The sequence below is a fragment of the Anolis sagrei genome, chromosome 3 (genome assembly GCF_037176765.1).
Source record: "Anolis sagrei isolate rAnoSag1 chromosome 3, rAnoSag1.mat, whole genome shotgun sequence".
Lineage (NCBI taxonomy): Eukaryota > Metazoa > Chordata > Lepidosauria > Squamata > Dactyloidae > Anolis > Anolis sagrei.
In genome coordinates, this window is record NC_090023.1 from 91,664,790 (window position 1) to 91,691,426 (window position 26,637).

The 26,637-nt window shown below is 37.7% G+C and overlaps 1 protein-coding gene across 4 annotated transcripts in view; it reads right to left on the bottom strand.

The window, feature by feature from the left end:
- Positions 1-26,637, bottom strand: part of OFD1 (OFD1 centriole and centriolar satellite protein) — a 37,172-nt gene that overhangs the window by 9,722 nt on the left and 813 nt on the right. The window contains exons 2-20 of one of the 4 annotated variants that reach the window (XM_067466801.1): positions 25,360-25,461; positions 24,134-24,334; positions 23,229-23,297; positions 23,106-23,136; positions 21,450-21,554; positions 20,177-20,313; positions 16,504-16,677; positions 15,056-15,162; positions 13,409-13,528; positions 11,753-11,826; positions 11,552-11,643; positions 11,239-11,428; positions 10,859-10,989; positions 10,604-10,633; positions 7,573-7,684; positions 5,408-6,007; positions 3,688-3,835; positions 1,685-1,785; positions 397-519 (exon numbers count right to left, since the gene is read on the bottom strand). In XM_067466801.1, the coding sequence (XP_067322902.1) occupies positions 397-519; positions 1,685-1,785; positions 3,688-3,835; positions 5,408-6,007; positions 7,573-7,684; positions 10,604-10,633; positions 10,859-10,989; positions 11,239-11,428; positions 11,552-11,643; positions 11,753-11,826; positions 13,409-13,528; positions 15,056-15,162; positions 16,504-16,677; positions 20,177-20,313; positions 21,450-21,554; positions 23,106-23,136; positions 23,229-23,297; positions 24,134-24,334; positions 25,360-25,455 (2,641 nt within the window). In that variant the 5' untranslated portion in view covers positions 25,456-25,461. The remainder of the gene's footprint in view (positions 1-396; positions 520-1,684; positions 1,786-3,687; positions 3,836-5,407; positions 6,008-7,572; positions 7,685-10,603; positions 10,634-10,858; positions 10,990-11,238; positions 11,429-11,551; positions 11,644-11,752; positions 11,827-13,408; positions 13,529-15,055; positions 15,163-16,503; positions 16,678-20,176; positions 20,314-21,449; positions 21,555-23,105; positions 23,137-23,228; positions 23,298-24,133; positions 24,335-25,359; positions 25,462-26,637) is intronic. The other 3 variants (XM_067466802.1, XM_060769992.2, XM_067466803.1) reach the window with 3 other exon arrangements.

Genomic DNA, 26,637 nt, shown 5'->3' on the forward strand with positions numbered 1-26,637 from the left:
TACTGGGTGCAGAGACAGAAGAACACATATGCTACAGTTGAAGAAGAAAACTTGAAAGAGCTTCATTATCATAGTTTCTCCTACATGAGCGATTACTTCTGCAAACATTACATGGGATATTACTTCTGCAAATGAGATGCAAACTCTAATGGTTTTTAAGACATTTGAGACCTTTTTGTTGTTTTAAATTCTTCTAGATACACAATTCTTTTCAACAGTTTTTGAGGAATATTTAAACCATTCTATTATTGAAAAGTGTCTTCCATATCCTCCACTATTAGCTGGTTTAAAAGGATAAAACATAATTCATTTTAAACAAGAAGATGCAAAAGCTACAACTTCCACATTCTCTGAAAGCAATCTATCCCCAAACAGTATTTTGATCTGAAAACTCACTTCTGTCCTCCTGCTGTGAAGTGCCTGTTGCTGGCACATAGGCTGGGACATGGTTCCCACTAACAATGTCCCCAGAGGGATGTGACACATTGCTTTTGAGCTGTTCTGGAATGTCCTCTTGATCTAGAGGAGAAGCGCGAACAATGCCATCATTATTCTGCAATTATCAAAGCAAGGGAAATAAATGGACACACAGTGTGGGAATGCCTGGTGCTCAGAATGCCTATTAATTGAGTGCTCTTCTTGGCCTTAACCACTGCCCTAAGAATGAAGAAACTTCAAATGGGCTGAAATTGCTTTAATCTGAATCATGAGACAGTCAGGCTTGGAAATGATTTCTTGAGGTATATTTGTTAAAGAAAGAGATAATGTAGCTTCAGTTTTTTGTGGACCTGAAAGGTTTAAAACCTACAAATGTTAGGTTAGGCTACTGACACTGTATAATTCCTTTTCATAAAATAGAACATATCTTCCCAGAGTTTGCCCCTTCACAAACTCTTTTACAGGACGTGGTAGGAGCCACAAGTGTCACATCTATCCTTTTGTATTTTCTCTTTCACTATATACAAGTATCAGAAAGCAGCAGCCTCTTATTCTGGTTCATTCATAGAATCAGTCTCCAGCCCTGTAAAATCTTGCCACACACAAAACTTTCCTAAACATAATCAAGACAAGTTTGCATAACCTGTGTGTGGCCTCTCCATTTTTTATTCCAATTGCCTTCTCCCATTTGACTAATCCCATTATTTTAGACTATTTTAAATACTACATTTTTTCTCCAGTTATGCCCAGTTGCAAATGATAATCAGCAATTGTTCTTAAACACTAATTTGCTTGGATTTTATACTATGCCTCTAATAGTGCTCACTAAAGGCTTCATTCACTTAAATTGTATCTCATCCATGTAATCATGCAAAACAGATTATATCACAGGAGGCTCAGTGAACTTTTTTATATAAAAAATAAGAACATAAAATACAGGTATGAATTCCCAAGCTGGATGGAGGTACCCTATATTTGATGACAGAGATTGGATTTGGTAGCAACATTATATGCAATCATTATATGTCAGACAATGTGAAGTCCTAGCAATGAACATATGAAACTACCATGTCATGGTGCCAAAAAAGGAGCGTTTTCTGCATTGATAGTCAGGATGGGAGCACCATATTAAATCCTTTTGTGTTGTCCTAAAATGTTTTTACATGTTTTTAGGGCAATTTGAACTATTATGAAATGCCAAGAAAAAAGGTGTCCATTTATCCAATAATATCCAAGTATGGTATACCTTCATTATCAGAGTCATGATTTTCAAGATCATCATACAAGAGATTCTCAGGGACCGCAGAGTTGTTAGAATTCTGATTTTCACCTTCTTCCTGATGAAGACTAAAAAGGAAGAAGATAAAGGACAGTAATAACATCTCTCTTAGAAATCTTACATGAGTCTAGCTAGGTGTCTTAAGCCAAATATTCTACAAAGCAAATGATAACAAAGGAATCATTCACTTCAGTGTAAGTAACACAAAGCAGGCCTTATGAATATGAAGTCTCTTTGTTTTACTCTTGTTTATAAGTGTCCTGCTTTTTTTAAAAAAAAATTAGCAGACTCAGAGTTCAAAACAATAGTACACACACACACAGTAGAGTCTCGCTTATCCAACATAAACGGGCTGGCAGAATCTTGGATAAGTGAAAATGTTGGATAATAGGAGGGATTAAGGAAAAGCCTATTATATGTCAAATTACGTTATGATTTTACAAATTAAGCACCAAAACATCTTGTTTTATAACAAATCAATAGAAAAGCAGTTTAATACACGGTAATTTTATGTAATAATGACTGTATTTTCAAATTAAGCACCAAAACATTGCAATGTATTGAAACAGCTGTGGATCCAGACGGGAGGCAGACTGTGTTGGATAATACAGAACATTGGATGAGCAAAGGTTGGATAAGTGAGACTCTACTGCACACACACATATACACGGAACATTTATATGGTCCTTGACAGAACATTCAAGAGGCTATAGGTTATTATAGCCCTGTTTTCTGCCCAGAGGCAGAGAGTCTGTCACTGTCTGTCACTGAAAGCTTCTCTTTTCAGGGAAATCATTTCTATTCCACTAGAAGTAAACTGTAAGCCAAGAACTACATTTATTTAAATGGCCATGGGGGCTCTCTGTGCCAAGTTTGGTCTTTATTGGTATTTGGATGAGTGTTGCTGTGGTTTCAGGAAGTGAGTGAAGGTACTGCAAGTCCCATCATCCATCGTCCATCCTCCTCCAAACAGCACCAGGATGTAGAGTGGCTCATGGGGGCTCTGTGTGCCAAGTTTGGTCTTGATTGGTCATTAGATGAGGGTCGCAGCAGTCTTGGGAAGTGAGTGGAAGTACTTGGAAGTCCCATCATCCATGGTCTGTCTTCCTCGAAAGTGCACCAGGATGTAGAGTGTGTGGTTTTAGGAAGTGAGTGAAGGTACTGCAAGTCCCATCATCCATTGTCCGTCCTCCTCCAAACAGCATCAGGATGTAGAGTGGCTCACGGGGGCTCTGTGTGCCAAGTTTGGTCTTGATCAGTCATTGGATGAAGGTCACAGCGGTCTCAGAAAGTGAGTGATGGTACTGCAAGTCCCATCATCCATGGTCCATCCTCCTCCAAACTGCAGTAGGATATAGAGTGGGTCTTGCGGGCTCTGTTTGCCAAGTTTGGTCTGTATTGGTAATTTTCTGACACAGCCTCAGGGCTTTTCCTCTCCTCTCTGTCACCTCAGAATCTTGGAGTTTTCAGGCTGGCCAATCAGAGACCATATGTAAATTGTACCACAGTGGCAGCCAATCAGAAAGCTGCCACATACACCTCCGCTCTACATCCTCCCTCCATCTGCCGCACTTCCGCCCTCCACATACAAACACTGACTTTTATTATATACATAGATTGTAACATATTTCCAAGAAAACATGTGCCACCCCTTAGCTGTTGATGGATAAGTTAGGTAACCAGAGCACTGGAAACTAGGAAAATTGTACCTTGGTCCTCCAACTGGATCAAAACATTCCTATAGTAAGAATTCCTATTGTTCCCTCAGGGTAGTAGCAACTCCATGTCACAAGAGGCCATTGTATGGTTTTTTTCCTATTCCAATCTTTACAAAACTGAATTAAGGTTCATATAGAAAGTTGTTCTTCTTTGGTCTTGGTCTTCTCAAATTACTGACAATGGGCTAACTGACACCACCAATGTTTCCACACTGCCTTGTAGCAATAAGAAAATTTTGAATTTGATATTACCTTAACTTTTTCTCATTGGGGCCTGGTGAAGAGGAAGAAGACATATTAGAAGCAGATTCAGGAGATGAGCGGCCGCCTGTTCGTGGAATTGGGGAGAGAGGCTGATCAGCATTCTGAAGGGGAGCAGCAAGTGATGAGCCACTGGGGTCTGCATAACAGAAAACAACCCCTTACATCCAATAATACTTCACAGGCTATAACTAATTACAAAGGTCTTGATGCATGGATATCCTATTTCAGGTCTGTAGGACTAATTTGACCAAACACTGGACAATTGCACTTCCAGAACAAGGCCATGAAACTGTGCAGTAGTCAAGGACCAATTTTCACCCCTGTGAATTCTGGGACACAAAAAATGACCTCCCCTTTTTGTATTCAGGGGGCAATTTTCGTTGTGGGTTGTTTTTTTAATTTGACAGGTGTTGTGGTTCCAGGGCACTTGAAAGAAAATGTCACATTAGTGGACAGCTTTCTAGTGAAAAATCAGACCTGGATTTTTTTTTTTTTTAAAATGATTGAATTCAAAGGGGGGGGGGGGCGGGCAAATGTAAGGGTAAAGAACCAGTTGAAGCTTGTGGGCCTCACATTCCACAAACATGTTCTAATTGACCTTTCCTTAGGCTTAAAGGCCTTTTTCATCCCAATTTTGCAAAAAAAAAAAAAAACCAAAAAAAAAACAACCCAACCCTTAACCAACCCACAAAACTGAATAATGCAGCCAATCTTATTCTCAAGAGACTTCCAGAAGCACAACTAGAAAATCTGGATGCCCTAAAACTGAGAGATCATGGGATGCCTTAATATCTGGAACAGAGGAAAATGGTTTTTGCAAGTCAGTTTAAATTCTGTAAGCTGCATAGAATACCAGTTCTGGAGGAAAGGTGTAATATAAACAAACTGATATGCTATGATCTCTTTACTAAAGCACTAACCAGCCTCAAGTATGCTCAGCCTGAAAAATTAGAGTATTCAGGGTGACACGGTGTCAGTGACATATAGTATGACTAAGATTCATATTTAATGTGCTCTGCACTCCTAAAACATTTCAAATTTCTAAACAAACCAAGAGTGTAATTTTGAAATGTTAATGAGCATGAAAGTTTAATGACATCATACTTTTAAAAAAGATTTCCCTCTGGCTCTGCTAAACAAAACAGAATGCATAGTTTCCAAGCTCCCTTAAGTTAGAAAAATGTGAAAGTAACATATGAAATGGTTTTCACCTTGATTCATCCAAAGATTGTGAACATATATATGGAATGTTAACAGGTATGCCAACAATAAGCCATGACAATCCATACTGTTTGAAAAGAAAACTGTACTCATTTTTAAATGAGAAGGAATCAAATGCTTGCAGTACAAAACAGAATAAACAGTTATTTCATAGCTAACCTCAAAGTGATCTACCTCCACCTATTCAAAAAACAGGAGCAAGAGAGTATTTATTAAGAATAAACATCTATACACAATTATCTGAGTTCAGAAAACTGACTACTAGCTCCCCATACAAATATAGATTCTGACTTTGTTATATAGTCCCAAACAGCACTCTTTTTGGTGTGGAGACAAGCAAATTAGGAATTTTATTACCACTCCAACAGTGCAGAAAATAGCAATGGACCTAGAGCAGAGATAGTAGTTCATCATGGCAGAACTATCAGTAACTCCAGCTGTTCACACAAAGCAGCATATTAATGAGCATAAAATATACAATGCTTACCTTCAGAAAACAGCTTGTTGCTAATGTTTCGTTTTGCTTTGGAAACAGGAGTAGAAGACAGACGTCTGGAAGCAACTGTTCTTTTTTGTGGAGGGGTCAAATTAATTTTCAGACAATCCTCATTTCCTGGTGTCCAATTATAGCTTTCACTTTTTTGACAGTGTACAGGAAATTCCTGGGAATACAGATTACTCTGTGCAACCCAATGTTTTTGGCCAGGCGCCACAATAACATCATTTGGCAAAGGCAAAGATGATGGGGTCTTCATTGGGCCAACACTGCTTTGAATGGCTCTGTGCTGGTAATTTCTGTAGGCCTTTTCTAAATGCTCAGCTTCTCTCTCCAATTCCTTTATCCTAGCTTTGGTGTTAGCTACAAATTCTAAATCAGAATCCAACGAAGAACTGGATCTTTGGAGGTGATGGTGATGGCTGGGGCTTACAGCATTTCCCATTCCAATAGTATCAGGCAAAGGGTGCATTTTCAAGAGAGTACCATCGACATAAATGTCATGAGGAACACACTTATCTCCAATCAAGTCAATGACAGAACGATCGACCAAGGATGGCTTAGGATTCCGGTACACTTCATTCTCTAGTGCTAGATACATAAGAATTTCAAACACAGAGAAAGAAAAAAAATAAAGAAATTAATTCAGATTCCAGCTTTATTAAGAAGTACTGCTAGTTCCACTCTTCAATTGAAAAATGAACTGTTGGATTACTGTTTTCAATTCACATCTCTAACAGATTCATGATACTCTACTCATCTGAACAATGAAGAAAACAGCTTTTATACCAAGAAAATCCATATTTATACTGAAGTAGTCTGCTTCAGAATTAAAGATGACTGAAACAACTTGTCTTCAAGGAAGGTTGTGGTACAAGGTGCAGACATAAACAATTAAATTGGATATTTAACAGCCAGGAGGTAAACAGAATAGAAAAGAATGGGATATAAACAAATATATCAATTGTGAAAGTTATCAATTTCCGAATAAGGAGTATCTAGTTTCTAAACTTTCAGAAACAGGCATAATTCACTTAATGCAGCCACCAACAAATTAAACCTTATTTTTTTAAAGGTCTTTATTCTCAGTCAGCCCCATATTTGTTACTTTCCCTCTTCATCTGTAGTCTAGTTAGAAGTTCTTTTAGCAACATCAACATGAGGATGATGAAGATGGAGATGTCATTTGGGGATGCAGTTTGGAAGAGGCCCTCAAGTGGTCTGGAAGGTTCAAAATGTTTTTGTTTACTTCTGCAAAATTTACTTGACCTGGTTGTTTCATCACCCATGTGTATTGTTAATTTTAGATAAAAAATTTGCTATATGTTAAATTGCTTTCCTTTATTTTTGATACAGGAACATATTTATAGATTTACTTTATTTCTATACCGCTTTTCTCAGCCCTCAGGTGACTCAAAACGGTGAACAACATCAGTACAAAATATCACAAAACAAGTATAGGGCAATTAAAAACAATTATCACATAAATCATTAACATCAGTATAACAATCATTAGCGCCTCAACAGTAAAATCAGAATCCAGTCTCGTCATCCATTATTCCGTATTCCTATGTTCAATTACACTGTTTAATCAAATGCTTGTTCGAACAGCCAGGTCTTCACTTTCCTCCGAAACACCAGCAGGGAGGGGGCCAATCTGATATCTGTAGGCAGGGCATTCCACAGCCGAGGGGCCACCACTGAGAAGGCCCTGTCTCTTGTCCCCGCCAAGCGCGCCTGTGATGCAGGCGGGACCGAGAGCAGGGCCTCCCCAGATGATCTTAGTGTCCTAGTCGGTTCATAGGAGGAGATGCATTAGGAGAGGTAAGTAGGGCCAGAACCGTTTAGGGCTTTATAGGCTAAAGCCAGCACTCTGAATTGTGCCCGGTAGCAAACTGGTAGCCAAAGTAAGTACCATACAATTAAACAGGAAATAACATGTTCAAACTATGAACAGAAAATATTTCAAATTTTGTTACATTGTGTAGTGTATATGCATTAATTGTATTTTATTGACATACGTAGATGCTTAAATAACATTTTAGCTTATGTTTGCTTGAAGGTCCTAAATTTAAGTATATTAATGACTTTATCTCCTGCAAATAAAATTGAACAGAATAAGGATGGGGAGGTGAGAAGACAAGAGATATTCTTACCTGTCTGTGTTTGCTTCAGTTGTAGCTTCAGATCTTCCATTTGAGCATTTAATTTCCTGACAGTATTTTCATATTCTGACAGCTGAGACTTCAATTGTAAGCAATGGTCAACCTAAGGAGATTTTTTTAAAAACTCACAATTTTTAATACAAGTAACAATTTTTGTAGATACTATATAATAAATAAATAAATAAATATAAAATGGGATATAAATAAACTAACTAAGTAAATATTTTCCAGAGGGTTTATACAAATTATTATGGAAATAAGCTACATCCTTCTTTAAGTAGCATGCCATTACTTTGTAAATCAGCACTGATAACAAAGAGTGGATCACCAACCAGAAAGATAAAGAACATGAGCAGCATTTTATCTTGTTTAGAAAAAACTTAAGTTGTCCACATTTTCAAGGATGCGATCAGTAATAATAATACCAATGCTAATGACAAGCTTTATTTATATCCCGCCCCCTCTCCCCAAAGGTACTAAGGGAGGCTTACAACAAACAAACGAATACAGTAAATAATATAATACAGACAATAAACAAATATCACTTAATACAACAAAATAACTTAATAGCATAAACATTAATAAAAATGCATTTAAAACTATTTTGCCCTTTGAAAGCAGACAAAATATGAACACCATTTGAACCAGCCAATTCCTATGGTCAGGATATCTATTCTATGCAGGTAGTACTCTAACAATCTGAATAGTGAAACATGCAAAAGTTTGAACTCAAGAGCCAATACTAGTGTAGAGGCTGCATATTTTCTTTAGTGGTCCACTGCCTTGCAGGGATTTTGCCACCCTTCAACATCACTGTTAACGTGCATCAAGGATCAGCACTCTCACCATTAATATTCATACTCTGCATGAACACTTGTTGCACCCTAGCACTGGGACACCTCTTTTACCCAGCAACACACCAGATAATGTTTTTTTAAAGAAAGCTGTTTATTGAAGAAATGTTTATAAAAAGGGGGGAAAAGACAAATCCAAAAGAGACAGTCAGGGTATAAAATGCAAAACACAAAAAAGTCAGAGTTCAGTAGCAGTAATCCAAAAATGCCAATTAAACAGAAACCAAGGAATCTAAAATCACAGAATAAATCCAAAGGTATATCCACGAACATTAAAACAGCAACCTCTCCAAGGTAACTTCTCCAAAGGTACATAGGAATAGACAGGAACATGAAAAAGGAATCTTGAAAAATCAGGAACCATGAACTTGGAATCCATTGAACCATGAACTTGGAATCCATTGCAAATGCAGAATAACTGACATAGGAAAATGGAATAACTATTATTATTATTTACAGCATTTATATACCGCTTTTCTCACCCCTAGGGGGACTAGACAATGAGTCCGGACAACCTTTTTAACAAGGAGACACTATGAATTTATATTTGATTGATTTGTTTATTTTTTATTATATGTTATGCTTTTAATTGTATTTATGACATTGTAATCATTGAATTTTGCCCTGTTAACCGCCTTGAGTCGCCTACGAGCTGAGAAGATACAGAATGGGGGACAATGCCTGGCTCTAGAGCAGTATGTGTGAAAAAGATCTCGGCGTCCTCATGGACAACAAGTTAAACATGAGCCAACTATGTGATGTGGCGGCAAAAAAAGCCAATGGGATTTTGGCCTGCATCAAGAGGAGCATAGTGTCTAGATCCAGGGAAGTGATGCTACCCCTCTATTCCGCTTTGGTTAGACCACACCTGGAATATTGTGTCCAATTCTGGGCACCACAATTCAAGAGAGATATTGACAATCTGGAATGTGACTAAAATGATCAAATGATCTGGAGAACAAGCCCTATGAGGAGCGGCTTAAGGAGCTGGGCATGTTTAGCCTGAAGAAGAGAAGGATGAGAGGAGACATAATGATGGCCATGCATAAATGTGTGAGGGGAAGCCACAGGGAGGAGGGAGCAAGCTTGTTTTCTGCTTCCCTGGAGACTAGGACGCGGAACAATGGCTTCAAACTACAAGAAAGGAGATTCCACCTGAACATGAGGAAGAACTTCCTGACTGTGAGAGCCGTTCAGCAGTGGAACTCTCTGCCCCAGAGTGTGGTGGAGGCTCCTTCTTTGGAGGCTTTTAAACAGGGGCTGGATGGCCATCTGTCAGGGGTGATTTGAATGCAATATTCCTGCTTCTTGGCAGGGGGTTGGACTGGATGGCCCATGAGGTCTCTTCCAACTCTTTGATTCTATGATTCTATGATTCTAGGAGACCATTGCCCATTAGCAACGTTGTCTCCTCTGAAAGGCCCGAAACCAAAACCGCTTAATTTAAGCCTGCCCAGGTACCCATGACATTATGCCTAACACATTTGGACTACAAGGTCTTATCGTGAATCCTCTGAGAATATCTTGTTTTCCCTGCTTTTCACACCCTGCGTTCTTAAGTCTAATCTACTCTCCTTTGAAAACTCCTCAGCTTCCCAAGGCCTTTTCTCAAGGGAACTGGTACTTTCAATTTCCCCTACTGCCTGGGAATCAGGTGAGGAATTCAAAACATTGGCCTCGTCTACCTGCAATTCCCTCAAACACTCACAGACTCCTCATTTTGGAACCCATCATCCCCCTCATCCTCTTAACATTCAGAAAAATCCTCTGGTGCTTGCCAGACTACAACACTGCTACAGCAGATTTGCTGACTCTGCATAATCCCTAGAAACTCCTATGCTCAGATGACATAGCACTTGGCCACTAAAAACATGCAGCCCCCCCCAGCAACAGCTGAAGACATGGAGTGACTGACTAAATGAAAATGGACTTCTATTGAACATACTCAAAACAGAATATCCCAAAAACATACCCAAAAGACTAGGAATAAAGCAATCAGCAAGAAAATGCAGGAAGCAAGACTACAGTGGTAATGCCATGTCATGAGAAGAGAACCAACATGAGTAGCACAAACAGCACTACATTTGGAGATTGCAGGACGACGACCATGTGGATGCCCAAAGAAAAGATGGAGGGATATCATCAACAAAGACATGCATGTTGCCTACCTGAGACCTGAGGGTGCCCAAAGCAAAGCCCTGTGGAAACGACAGCCATAATGCTAACTCCCATTGGGAAAATAGCTTAGAAATACAATCATATTGTTCCATATCATCATCAAATTTATATTACTTTTAACCTCTATTTTTGATTAAGGAAAATAGAATGCATAGGCTTATACTTCTTTCAGTTTTACACTATAAACATTTTTAAACAATTTATACAATGACTAGTATAGACATCTACACAACTGTAAAATTTACCTCATTTTGTAACTGTTTTTCCAAGAGCTGCTTGTGAGTTTCAGATTCCTCTTGTTCAAGTTTTCTAGTATGTTCTACTCTTTTTAATTCTGTCTGAAGGATCACATATTCAGATGATGGCTGACTTAGCTCTGTAAATAGAGATAACTATATATGTATATGACATTTCATATTTACAAATACTCTTGCATTGCCTTCCCTACTGCTAAGTACAACCAAATTAACATTCATGTTGCCCTTGTCCCAAGATCAAAGTTCAATTTTAAATATCTCATGAGTAGACTCTGTACACAAGATTTTGAAACAATACCCGAACTAACAAGTCACATTAGAAAGCATGGCCTCTTCCCAGAGATTTATACTGTAAGATTTATACTAACTGTTTCTGAGTTGTAGGTTTTCATTGTATGCCTCCTCCAACTGTTGCTGAAGTAGAGTATTCTGCACTTGAAGCTCCATTTTCTCCTCTTTTAATGTGGGGTAATCTGAAAAGTCTTTCAGTTTTCCTGTCAGCAACTGATTTTGTTTACTTAGTAACAACAGTTCAGCCTTGATTGAATCCAATTCCAGCTGGAAATACATGAACAGGACATAAGACAACTTACTAAATGTCTGAAAAAAATTATACTCTCAAATTGTATAGTTTATCCCACCAAATTGTGAAAGCAATTCAGATATTTTAATTTCAATTACCTCAAGATCTTTTATGTGCGATATGGTTTGTTGAAATTCTTGCTTTTTTGAATTAAGAGAAATTGTCTCTTCATGTAAGAGCATTGCTTTGTCTGGCCAGAAATAAAGGAAGTTTTAAATTAGATGTATTCTGAAATAATACATGGATGTCAAATATCTGTGTTTGTTTGTTTTTTTTAAAAAAACAACTATGTAGATTACCCTTCTGTTTTCTCTCATCTTCAGCAATCTTTTTTGTTCTTTGTAGATATTCTTCTTTTAGTTCAAGCTGATACCTGGAAATATAAATGTCTTAGTGCTGTCAGTTTATAAAATATATTTAATTGATTAACCATCTGCTTAGCTGCCAATCACTACAAGTAATTTTATCAAAATGCCAATGCAGAATCTTTCTAAGGCTTTAAACAAAAAGGACCTTTCTCTGAACTGCAACAATCTATAGTTCAATATACACAAAATCACACACACATTGTAGCACATTCTGATGTGCTACAATAGCAATGTACTTTAACTAAAATGGAAATGAATTTAACTGACACTTTTAGTAGTCAATGTAAGCAAAACACTATAAAGGTGTTTAATTTTTTTCCCCTCTGGCGCAAAAAGATATGAAAACAAACTATCAAAAAAGTAAGAGAGAGTGAATACTGCTGCAAGTATGGAGTTTCTCATACTTTCAAAAGGTCTCATGCAGATTTTATTTGTAATACTGATTTCTATTGTAGTAATAAACTCAAACCAGAAATATTTTTTAAAAGAATTTAACACACATTATTCTGGCCAATGAATATTTCTGAAATGTATAGTCAATGGTGTCAACAAAACATTGTCAACTTCAACTAAAGATTTTACTGCACAAGGAGAACCGTGGTAACTTCATTTTGGGTGTAACACCTGTTCTATTACATTAGTTAACCATTTGAAACCAGCTTTGTAGTGTTTTCATCACCAACAACTCATGTAGTTGGGCCCCTTTGTTCAAAATCTGTGGTTCAGTTCTGGATTGTCATTTATGCACTTGTATATTTTAAACTTTGTTTTAAACATATTTTACTTTGCATTGCTGTGCGTTTTCCGGGCTGTATGGCTATGTTCCAGAAGCATTCTCTCCTGATGTTTCGCCCACATCTATGGTAGGCATATTCAGAGGTTGTGAGAAGACCTCACAACTTCTAAGGATGCCTGCCATAGATGTGGGTGAAACGTCAGGAGAGAATGCTTCTGGAACATGGTCCTATAGTCTGGAAAACTCACAGCAATCCAGTGATTCCAGCCATGAAAGCCTTCAACAACACATGTTTTACTTGGTTTTCTAAACTTCTTAAACTGTCCAGAGGACTTTGTTATAGGGCAGTATGCAAGTGGTGCAATAAATAAAGAAATTCCCACTAAAGCCAGTGAGATTTCCATCTGCATATACTCAGAATTATACTAAATTCCCATTCCATTAGATCTGACACAAAAGAAAGGAGCAATTGCATCTGGTATCTTTGACAGCCATTACTCTTAATCATGCCTAGCTAACTGGAGAGAGATGTTTTAATATGAGTTTAAGCCTTCTTATATTTACTAACAAAATGCATTAAAATCTGAATCCCTAAAAATAGTGTCCCATCCCCAGCAAGGTCTCAGGTAATTTGCAGTAAAAAAAAAAAAAAAAACAGTCTTGGTTTTTCTATTATTCTGTTCACAACAGTAGCCAAGAACACAAACATCCTAATTTCATACATCACTTCCACTTTCAGATCCTCCCTAGCATTTAAAAATCCTCATTTAATGTTCCCTTCATGAAAATGTGCCATGGGTCTTCACAATGGGACTGCTTTCCTATCTACAGATAATGGTAGAAACAATTACTTGAGGAGTTCATTCTTGAGCTTCTGTTCATAAGTCTCCTCAATATTCTTCACAGCCATTTCACGACGATGAAGCGCTTCTTCAACAGTTTTATTTTTTGATTCTTGGAGCTTTTGAGCTCTGGTGAAATAGAAGAAAAAATACCATAAGTAGCCACAACAAAGCAAAAATGGGCAACAAAAGCATAGAAAAGATGGACATCAAAATAATAAGTGGGCCTTCAACAATATATTATAGTCTATCCCTCCCACAAAAAATTAGATTTTTAAATCTTTCAATTCACTTTAATTGTGTAGAGTTTTGGCTTGGAGTTGGTGGCAGGCAAGGAGAACGAAGCATCTCTTTACAACCTACAGGCTTGAAAAAGAGGAGGAAAAATAAGCCAGGCAGCAAAGTTATAAAAAATCTTACTATACTTTCTGTAGCAATGGACAAAGCAACTTCCTATAGCTGCCTCCTCTTTGCCAAAGAGCACACTGGACTGATTTTTGCTATGTTATTCTTCCAAGGAGGCAGAGGATAGTCTTCCAATGGACGTTGTTTCTCTGATACATGAATGAGTTTTGAGGCCACTGCCTCTGTTGAGAAATGGACTCAACCACTGTACCCAACTAAGATTTTTTCTACCTATTTCTGAAGTAAACATCTAAAGTAGAAATATCACAAGCCTAGCTAGACCATTGGATCTTTTCTTCCATATCCTACTAAAGAGGGATAAGCTACCAATACACAAAATCTTTAGGATGTATTTCTTAGGAATCCTTTACTTAAGACAAGAAGTGGTGATGATAAATGGATTACAAGGAAATATAAAGCTTATTCCTCTATTTCAGAGGTTCAGCAGCTCCCTCTTCTGGGTTATCAGATAAATTGTTTTTTATGATGTCATACTAAAAAGGGACTGAGAAAAGTAAAAAATCAACCTCAAAATTGCATTGGGATTATTGGAAGAGTGCAAAGTAATGTTGCTTTAGTAATACAGTACATTGCCTTATATTCCGTTAAATATGAAACAGGGTTAACAGTAAAATTGTATTAACATGTACTTCTCACCAGTTACTCCCCAGTTGCAAATTTTATCACTTAATGCAGATCTTTTGAAGAAGCACCATAAACCTTCCCCTTAGAAGCAAATAATCTTGCTCCTTAGATCAGAACAATCAGAACAATACTCCTACGGTGGTACTTTCTATTTCTATAGAAGAGAAACCAGGTCTTCTTAATCCCTGTTGAAATGTCTCCCAAGGTAGAAGTCTGTTAAAAACTATCCTGTCACTGAAATCAATACGAGGAAAAGTACACACTCTGTATGGCAGAGGACTTATGGGAGAGGTAGGTACTGAAAGAGGGAACTTCATAACCAACAGAACTACTGCCTCCTGTGGCATACATCACTGATCATCCTGTTCACTATGATGACAGAAACAGAGATTTCTGCTACTATACCAAAAAGCTTTCACAGCCGATTTTGACTCCTAAAACATGGATAGGAAAGTCTGCAGAATCAAATAGTTGCCCTTCCTGTGTGTTTAATATTTCTACCTAAGTGAAAAAAATCTCGATGCAGTTTCACACAAATTATGTTTTAAAAGCTTAGAAAACATTTTCCAAGAAAAATAGTATCATGAATAATGCCTAGCAACTTACAGCTCCAAAGTTTCCATTCTCTGCTTCAGTTCTGCCTCTCGGGTTCTAATGGTTTCAATATCTTTCAGCAGGCTTTGCCTTTGCAGATAAATTTCTCTGGCATCTATCTATTAGGGGGGAAAACCCACTTTCTATTATACAATACCTGAAAAGTGGCACCAATATTAAATATATGGATTGCAAACAGTCAGGCAGCTATTTGCAGTAGTTTAAATCAGATCTTCTTGAACTTTTCCATCCAAGACCCCTTATGACCTGAATTTTTTTTGTGTGACCTCAGGTATATTGCTATTTAAAATAGGTATAAAACTATAACATTTACTGATAAAAATCAGCATTTGCAAAGCTTGATAAACAGACTAATTTTCTTTGTTTTTTTTAAGTACATCTGAAGCATCATCTGTAGAGTCGACTGTAAACACTGCACAATAGGTTCATGTAAGTGTCTAAAACAGTCACTAGGTAATGTTCAGAATTTATTTTGGGACACCAACACTGAGCTAAGGGCATCCCATTTGGGGTTGGGACCAAAGTTTAAGAAGCCCTGGTTTAAATTACCTGTATCTGCAAGGCTCGCAACAACAGTCAGTTTGCTGATAAATTACTACAAAGTATAGAATTATCTCGGGTAAAAGGTTAAAGGAAGATAGCATATATTTTGCCTAAAAGTTACACAATCCAGCCTGCATAAACATAGTACTGCCCACCATTCAACTATATCAGGAGTCCTCAAACTTTTTTTAAGCAGAGGGCTGGTTCACAGTCCTTCAGACTTTTGGAGGGGGTGGGGGGAACTATGGTTTGAAAAAAACATGAAATAATTCCAAAGTACACTGCACATTTCTTATTTGTAATGCCAAAAAAACCCCATAATAGAACAATGCAATATTTAAAATGAAGAACAGTTTTAACCAACATAAACTTACCAGTATTTCACTGGGAAATATAGCCTGCTTTTGGCTGATGAGATAGTCAAGTTAATAAGGACTGCTGTTGTTGTGTACCTTCAAGTCGTTTCAGACTTAGGGTGACCCTAAGTCTAAAGATTTGAGTGGGAGACAGGTAAATGACCTCAAAGAGCCATATCCGGTCCACAAGCCTTAGCTTGGGGACCCCTGAACTATATATACACCAGAAGACAATTTAATATAAAATTATACACTGTGAACCTTTTAAAGGAGGAGTGAGTGAAAGAAAAATAGTAAAGTATGGAGAACAAAGTCTCTTCCCACACACTTTTTCAAATACTGGATCTTATACTCTCTTACTCAATACAAGCAAATACTATTGGCTCCATCCACATAATGAAAAACAAATGATCAGTTCAAGTTGTGCAATTTGTTGGAAACATAAATAACAGTAATTTATCCAGAATACATCCAGTTTGGTATCAACATGGCCACTACATCCAAGGCACCCTATATTCACGTTCATTTTTCAAAAGTTACCTCTTGCTGTTTTTGAAGTCTCTCAATAGCATTTCTCTCTCGAGAACTCAGAGCCTCTGACTTGGCCTGGTGATCTTTCTCAAGCTCTCGACGAAGTTCGGAAATTTCTTTCTGAGATCGCGCTCTCTCATCCATTTTAATTTTGGCTATTTCAACCTCTCTGAAGTGCTCTAACTGTTTAAAACAAAAGAAATGTACATTTCATCTTTGTCAAGTCAATAATTTAAATCACTTCCGACTGGATGTTGCTAGTCAGCAGCTAGCAGGTTCCCACCAATATAACAATGTGCAACTGCAAATTATTCTAATGCAACCCTGGTTTTGTTGGAGAGATTCTAATACATTTGGTACTTAATATCTTTTGTGGATTTCATGAAATATAATTTAGAAGACAACAGAATAAAAACGGTTATGATTTAGTACTCAGGAAGAAATACTGATTTGGAGGACTGGGAACACCTTTTGAAAAAGCAGTTTAAATTTTCAATGGCCAGTTCAATTAGGGAAAATATATTTAAAATGTTTTATAGAAATTATATAACTCCAGAGTTCTTGGCCAAAATAGAGAAACAGGATGAAGGGCTTGCTGGAGGTGTAGAAGGCCGAAAGGATCTTTTTTCCACATATGGTGAATATGAAGAAGGCACAAACCTGATCCCCAGGTTGTGCCAGTCAGCTTTCGTATGATGTTGTTTCTAGCGCCCACTTTTTGCTTGATGTTCAGGCAGTGCTTCTTGTAGGTCAGAGCACGGTCCAAAGTGACTCCCAGGTATTTGGATGTGTTGCAATGCTCCAGTGGGATCCCTTCCCAGGTAATCCTCAGAGCTCGGGATGCTTGTCTGTTCTTAAGGTGAAAGGAGCGTGTCTGTGTTTTAGATGGATTAGGGATCAGTTGGTTTTCCCTGTAATAGGCAGTAAGAGCACCTAGAGCTTCGGAGAGCTTCTTTTCAACCATCTCAAAGCTCCCTGCTTGAGTGGTAATGGCACGATCATCAGCATAGATGAAACTCTCTGTCCCTTTTGGCAGTGGCTGGTCATTTGATGTTGAACATGGATGGAGCAAGCACGCTCCCCTGAGGCAGGCTGTTCTTCTGTTTTCGCCATCTGCTTCTCTGGCCCTGGAACTCAACAAAGAAGCTCCTGTTTTGTAGCAGGTTTCCTATGAGGCGGGTGAGGTGGTAGTCCTTTGTGATATTATACATTTTTCTCAGGAGGAGGCGGTGGTTCACAGTATCATAGGCTGCTGACAAGTCTATGAAGACAGCTCCTGTGATCTGCTGCCTTTCAAAGCCATCTTCTATGTGCTGAGTCAGGTTCAGCACTTGCGATGTGCAGCTTTTGCCTTTTCTGAAGCCAGCTTGCTGTGGAATCAGACAGGGGTCTATATTTTCCATAATTCTATGCAAAATAAGTCTCTCCAGAACTTTGTAGAGGTGACACAACAGGGAGATTGGTCTGTAGCTTTTTGGGTCGTTACGGTCTTTGCCTGGCTTCAAGATGGCGATGACTCTTGCTTTCTTCCAGATTTTGGGGATCTGACAGGATGCAGTGCAGTTATTCATCAGCTCCAGCAGCCAGCGCCTTGCTTTTGGACCAAAGTTCTTGATTTGTTCCATCCGTAGATCATCCAAGCCAGCTGCTTTGCCATTCTTACATTTGTTGAGAGCCATGTCCAATTCAGTAGATTAAAAGGTTCATGGAGGTTGTTGTTCTCAATCTCTGGTTGTCTGGCTATTGGTTTCTTTCCTACTTTGGTGGCAAAGTTGGATTTCCCATTCTTCAGGAGTTGGTGTGCTATCTGATCTGCCTTTATGTTGGCATGGGTATTAGTTTGTGAGGGGTCGTTGCTCAGCCGTCTCAGCAGCCTCCACGCCTTCTGGCTGCTCCTGTCCATGTCGACCTCTGTGATCAACTTGATCCACTGTTCTTTCTTGGCTTCAGAGATGGAGGACACAATGCTCTGCGCTGCCTGAAGGGTTTGCTCACTAAATGGGTCTTCGTTGTAGTTTTCCAACAAGGCAGCTGTTTCAGGAGTAATGCCCTGAAGGTAGTTGGTTCTGCAGCCTCTCAGTATGGAGGCCCGTGAGCAGGTTTTCACTATTTCAATAAAATGCTCGTATTCCTCAGGGATTGGCGTGACCGATGTGATCATGTCATCTAATGTATGCATTACTTTGTTTTTGTTTTGGATTGTGTATATTTATTTATTTATTTATTTATTTCACAGTTTTGTATACCGAGCTTCTCAACCTCGTTGAGGGACTCAGCCCGGTTTACAGCCATAAAAACATATACATTCATTAAAATATCATATATCACAATTACAAAAAACTTTAAAATAACACTATGTCTAAAACTACTGTGGTCAGTCGTCCTATTAAGATGGATCTACATCAACTTCCATCCAGGGTCCTATGGTGTTCTCTCATTCCTCGAAGGCCTGACTCCACAGCCACGTCTTCACCCGTTTCCTAAATGTTAGGATGGATGGGGCGGTTCTGGCCTCCAGAGGGAGAGAGTTCCAGAGTCGCGGGGCCACCACCGAGAAGGCCCTGTCCCTCGTCCCCACCAGGCGCGCTTGCGAGGCCGGTGGGACCGAGAGCAGGGCCTCTCCAGATGATCTTAGTAATCTTGATGGTTCGTAGGGGAGAATACGTTCGGAGAGGTAAACAGGGCCGGAGTCGTTTAGGGCTTTATAGGTCAATACATACATATACATACATATACACACACACACATACACATATACACAATAATATAATATTTTTAAAAGAAATACTGTTGTCTTGTGTTTTTGTTAGTTGATTTGTTTCTGTAATGTTGCAGTTTATTTGGGGGTTGGATTAGTATAATATGAAATTAAATTTAAAATGCTGCAACTTCTGTCTGCTCACTTAAAACCTCAAATGTTTCTCTTGTTCTTCCTCTTATCTTTTAACTTCATTCTCTATTTGGCCTGAGGGCAGCATTCTGCTTATTATTATTATTATTATTATTATTATCTTTATAACCTGCCTTTCTCCCCATGGGGACTTACTCAATCCCACACTTACTCAAGTTTAAAAAGTGCAATACAAAAGTTAAAAAAATTAAATAGCAACAGTGTATTAAAAACACTTTAAAATACAATAAATTCACTTAAAATAGCCTTTAAAACTCACTTTCAGAATTCCAGAGGGCCCAACCAACTCCCAAAATGCTGTTCCCTCTGTATTACAGAAACCCACTATGTAGCCATTTGTTCACATTTGCCCCCTTCTACGTGTTTTGTGTGGGCTGTCAACTTTCGAACTGGGAAATAAAGACTCTGGAACTCCCTGCCCAGGGAAGCCTGAACAGCTCCCTCCCTGTTATCCATTCGTCTGCAAGCTAAAACCTTTTAACTCAGGCAAACTTTTAAAGAAGGAAATGTTAAATAACAAGTTGGGGTACTGTGGTTTTAGCTACAAATAGGTTTGTAATTTTAAGGGTTTAAACTGTTTTAAAAAAAATATAATTCATATTTAATTCCATTTTAATGTTTGCATATTTTAGGTGTATTGTATTTGTTTCATTGTAAGCCACTTTGAGGCTCTTTTTTACAGAGAAAAAGTATATTATTATTAATAATATAAAAATGAAATCTCGTGGAAAACTAGGTAGTTTTTGCTATTACGTAAATAATCCTTCTTACCTTTTGAGCCATTTCTGCGTGATGCTGCTGTTCTATTTCTTTTCTGTATTCAGCAAGTTTTACTTGAAAGGATTCAGATATGTGGCGCTGAGGATACAGGTCTGCAAACTGTTCATCAATTAGTTGAAGTTTTTCAGCTGTAAAAATTCATTAATTACATTTATACCCTGCTTTTCTCTTAGTATACAAATAAAGAAAACAGAATTTGTTTATTGAGCTATTTCTACCCTGTGATAGAAAGGGTAGCAAAATTAAATAAGAAAAAATGTAGAAGAATAAGACAGACAGACAGACAGACAGATGTTTGGTAATGTAAATCTATTCCCTAGCTCAAACAACTCACTATATACCAGCATTTGTCTCTAACTAATTCCTATTTTTTCTGGCTTCTTTGCATTTGCTTCTGCTCTGTCTATTAAGTCGAATCATCTCTGTACTTATTTCCTATCCTATGAAGTGATGTTCTGCCTGCATATATGAACAGGATATGGTAGTGAGCAATCAAGAAAGCCAATTGTTGGAAACCAGAAGAATTGAGAACAGCCTTGGTCTGAGAGGGACACCTTTAGAATCTTGCCAGTATGTAACTGGCTATTTCTAGGGGTGGGGATTAGCATACCTCTCATATTTATCCTGCATTTGTAAGTACTTACATAATACCAATCTTTCATAGAAACAATACACAAGAAGCACACTACCATCAATAATATTTTCTGTCAAATAAAATTAATAATGATGTGGTGATGAAATAAGGGTGGATTCTTGCATTTGCTTATAGTCATAGTGAACCACACTGGAGTTTAGCAAGTACCTTTTCCTACCAACAAGTGTTTCTCCAACACTAAAATTACAGTGGAGCCTTGATATTTACGGAGGTTTGGTTCCGAGATGCTCTGTAGATACTTAAGTCCCATTATATACAATAGCATAATAAAATGGTATACTATTCCCTAATATAAAATGGAAAACAACTCAAACAAATGCTGGAAATAGCCTGAGGATCTCTGAAATGGGAGGAGACTACACCAGAGTACGCCTATATAGTGCCCAGGATGCTGCAAAATTAAGAAGGGCTTTTGAGGGTTTTTTTAAAAAACATTTTTAAATTATAGCTGTTCAATCTATGAACCATGGATATAGATTGCATGTGTACACATGTAGTAATTAGTGAACTAAAACAAATAGTATAAAAAAACCAGCTCCAAAACATAATCTATTATTAAAGATGGATACAAACATTGAAAGGTGAACATGTGGCTAAAACTTCACTTACCAAGAGATTCTTTACCAGGCAATGGACTTGTCTGAGTTGCTATGCTACAGTTCTCCTTATTTAAGTTATGTTCTGTCAACTCTGTCAAAATCTGTATAAGAAAGCCTTAGAAAAGCAGTATTAATAATGTATTTCTGCAGCGACAAGTGATGTTTTCAAATTTGACATCAGCCATTTTGCAACAGTTACACTGTGTCAATGAGCAAGTAGAAGTTCAACAAGTCTCAAGAGAAAGGATCTTTTAAGAATATATTATCTCAGTTACAAAAAACTTTTACATCTCTTCGAATAAACTTGACCATACAACAGCATGTGGTAGAGTGGAAATGTAAACAAACAAAAAATCCACCCTCCACACTCCTCACTATTCATACAGTGTATTGACAAGCACATTTTAATACTGTTTTTATTCGAGTCTAATGCTCAATGTTTTTGGCTAAATGATCTTGCCAAAATTGGGGTGTGCATTAGATTTGTGCCGTACAGTAATCTTTGTGCTGGGCCAAAGCAAAGGAAAGCTGCTTCAGGAGCTATTCAATGCTATGCTATCCTGGGATTTGTATTTTGTTGAGGCACCAGGATTCTTTGGCAGAGAAGGCTCAAACTACAGGCCCCATGATTCCATGACATTGAGCAGGTAGCAACTGCAATGCACACCTTTTTTGGTCAAATTACAAAGAGCACATCTTTTGCCACTGTGAATTACATTCGGCAGCCAATACTTTAAATTCGATGGTGCATTAGACTCAAGGACATACAGGTATTATCTTTAATCTATTGAACTCCTGAAATGCTACTCCCTCACACTGTGCTCATTAACTCATACAAAATTGAGGTGTTAGATCAGGGATTCTTAAACCTTTCCATTTGGGGCCCCTTTTGGCCTAATAAAATTTTACATATATATAAAATAGGTATAAAATCAAACATTTTGCTTCGACAAAGACAGGGTCAACCTCCATCACTTTTTTTCTAGAAGAGTCTTATTATGTGGGGAAAAGATCATTGGTTCTTTTTCATTTAATGGGTGTAGAAAATTGAGAGAATATATCCATCAGAGAATGTAAAACCCATAGATTCAATAATGTAGATGGTATGTTAATGTTTTCTGATGCATATAATGTAATAATATGTTTTCCTTTACGCTAGAAAAAATATTTTTAACATTTTGGTTGTTTGTAACTTGGTATATAGGTTTTGTACTAATTAGTCTAAATAAAAATTAATTTTAAAAAATCAAACATTTTACTGTTAACAAATCAGCATTTGCAAGACTTGCTAAATAGGCTGATCTTCCCTTTTTTGGAGTACAGCTGAAACATCTTCTGTAAAGTTTACTGCAAATACTGTAAGTTGCTGCTAACAGATTTGTGTAAATGGGAGACATTCAGAAACCTTGTAATGTTGCCAGGTTTTGGGTTGTTTTTTTGTTTTTTGTTTTTTGCAACCCCAACATCGGGACCCATAGTTTCAGAAGCAGTTTGTTAGACAATGTTAACACTAGATATTACAAAGCCATCTTAGAAGTTTTATTTTAACTCCAGAAATCTATTCATTTAAAATAAAATAAAATCTATTCATTCATAAAATAAATGGTACTATGGATCAAGAACTACATTTTCAGTATTTGTAAACTTATTTATATTACTGCCATACCTTTTGTATTATCCTTTTTTGAAGCAGAAACCTGTAATTACAAAACAATTTCATTCAAACTTTTATTCATTTAACTTGTTACATAAATGTCCTACAGAAATAAGATTAGAAATAAGATTTTACCAGTGTTTTATAGAGGTCAGTTTTTGGATTGATCCTGATCAATTGCAGCAAGTCTTCCATTGTAAGCACCTGTGTAAGTAAATAAAGAAATACCTTCAATATACATTCACAATGTAAAAAAAGTTATGGGCTAGAGCAGGTGTCAAACTCATTTTCATCGAGGGCCGCATCAGCCTTATGGTTGCTTTCAAAGGGTTGTTGAATCCATGGATACAGAGGGCCATTCCTCTCTATACACACACACACATATACACAGTGGTCGGTGCTCTTTAGAATTCACCAAGTTTGGGTCTCCAAATGTTATTGAACAGCTCCCATCACTTTTAGTAAACAGAAGACAGTGTTCCCTCCCTCCATTTATTTTCTTTCTTCTATTGCCCAAAGTTCCTTTATCAACAACCAGAGATCCTCACTGCTATGGGTATCTAACCTGACCATCCCCCCCCCCCCCAAATTGTCATAATAAAACATATCAGATCTTTTGTAACTTGAACATTTCACAGAGTTTGCTGTCTAGCTCTCTCACACACACATCATCCTACAGGATATGTAGCATCTAACCTTCCCTCATTCCTGCCTTTCAGATCTTCCAGTGGCATCACAGCACATTATCCCCTTCTTGTAGCTATTATTTTATATATACACATCATTCTATAATAGAGCTGTGATTGATTGCACCAGCAATAGTACCATATCAATATAAGATTAATGGAAGAGGAGGGACGACAGATGAATCTTTTGGCAAAAGATGGGGTTCAGATCCAAAAAGGAGTGAATATTGCTACAAACAACACACAGCTGTATGCTTCAGTAAACAGTTAGATTGCTTTAGACAATACTGAGTTAAAAGCATGCTAAGTAAGGAGCTTAATTTCACATGTCCTTCAGAACAGGGAAAAACTTACCTTATCTTTTTCTAGTCCGCTTTCCGGATAGAAGACAGAAAGTGAATATTCATAGCCACATCTACGGAGGTGATCTGCCACCAAACTGTTTGAAGCACCAATTATCAGTGAACTGCACTCATGAGAAACAGCTTGAGGTTGAATTTCTCCACTTAAAACTGGATTCATTAATTCATGTATGAGTTGGTTTCGTAGCTGTGTCTAGAAAACAGAAAAATAGTATCATTTTTGGGATGCCTTCTAACAGAGTAGGGCAAAAACATTAAATAGAAAAAAATTACATTTTCTGTAATGTTAGCCATTAAACCTAAATCTAAGATTGCTAACGAGTCCCTTCGGGAAGATGTGGCGAGATATAAATATTAATAATAATAATAATAAGAAGAAGAGTTAAACAGCAATTCAAAAAGACTGTATTTTTATCAAGTTCACAGCCCACTTTCAATAGTCACTTTGAGTCTCATTCGGGAGAGATAAAGTGGGATATAAATATAATAATAATAATAATAATAATAATAATAATGGTTTCTTATTCTCAAAATGTATAGAAAGATCCTCTGATCTGGCAGATGACAAATTCTGTAATACCACATGCAACAGTGTTACATTGTTAATCTGCTGGACTGTTACCCGCCTTGAGTACCCATGGAGAGAAAGTGAGGTACAAATAAAGTTAATAATAATAATAAATATAAAATACACAACTGTCTTTAAAAAAGATTCCACCATAATATTAGGAAGAACTTCCTGACAGTAAGAGCTGTACGGCAGGGTACTGCCTCCTTGTAGTCTAGTGGAGTCTCCTCTACAGTTTTTAAGCAGAGGCTGGTTCGCCATATGTTGAGAGTGTTTTGATTGTGTTTTCCTGTATAGCAGAAGGGGGTTAAACTGAATGGTCCTTGTGATCCCTTCCAATTCTATGATTCAAACCAATTTTGAACAGGAAATAGTAAACATTCCCATGAACAAAATTAAAGTCTATTCCCCAACTAATTACATACACTTTACTGATGATGTACTATAAAAATGCATATATTTATTTTGAACTGCTTAGAATCAGGTCTGTATAACATTTACAGAGCTCCACATTCCATTATTATTACTGCATACACACGCCCATTTAACACTGGTTTATCTTCAAATAACTTTGAAGTGAAATATTTAATTCTACAAATATTTAAAACTAAGTTTACTATGATTTTTATCATGTAGAATTTTTAAAAAACCTTGAGTGTGTCCAGGATGCCTCGGTTCTTAAATGTCTGGTACAGCCTTTTCCGGAGTTCATCTTGTGATAGAACCTTAGACTCGTTTGCAGACATCAGGATCTGAAAACATTACAAAACAAAATTATTATTCCCCAAAACTTTTTTTTATCGTGTCAGAAGCGAATTGATAACATACTGCAAGTCGATTCTGATGTAAGAGAATCGGCTGTCTACAAAGATGTTGCCCAGGGGATGCTCAGATGTATTACCATCCTGTGGGAGGCTTCTCACGTTCCCGCATGGGAAGCTGGGGCTGACAAATGGGAGCTCAACCCATCTCACAGATTTCAACTGCCGACCTTCAGTATTTGACAACAGAGACTCTGCCAGCTATTTTATCTTCTACTGTCATGCAAAAATGTAGATCCAAGTAGTACATAATGAATAATGTCAGACAGGGTTACTTTTTCATGTCTCACACAGCAGTCAGTATTAAATCATTGTGATAAATACAAAACTAGAAATAGCTGGCTTGGAAGAGTGTCTTTGAATGTAACATAGAAAAACGTTTTGCAGCATGCACTAAATCCATCTAATGATTGATTAACAGAACATTAATCATCAGTCATATTTGGGGAAGAGAAGAAACTGGCATAGAAGCCAATATTTTCCAAAAAGAGAGAAGAAAGTTGCCAACTAGTATTTATCTATTTACTTGCTATATTTTTATCCTGCCCTTCTCAACCTGAAGGGAATTCAGAGCAGCTTACTAGTAGACAAGTATTAAAACCATAAAACAATCTCATCAGTCGAGTCACCATTCCAGTCCTTGTTCCACTAAAAGCTGCATACATCTATTGTCTGAAGGCCTGGTCCAGAACCATGATTTTAATTTTTTTCTAAAGGTCAGGAGCAAGGGAGCAGATCTTACCTCCTTTGGGAGTGTGTTCCATAGGCGGAGGGCCACAGCCGAGAAGGCCCTGCTTCTCGTCCCCGCCAGCTGCATTTACGCTGTTGACGGGAGCGAGAGCAGGGCCTCCCCAGATGATCTTAAATTGCGAGGTGGGACATAGGGGCAGATGCGTTCGGACAAGATGGATGGATGGTATCCTTGAAGTGACTGGCTTGACTTTGAAGGAGCTGGCGGTGGTGACAGCCAAAGTGGGAGCTCTGGTGTGGGCTGATCCATGAGGTCACGAAGAGTCGACTGAATGAATCAACAATAACTGTAATACAGCTTTTGTATTGCAGGGAATACGTACTTCCTGGACTTTGCGTGGATACATGGAATAGTAG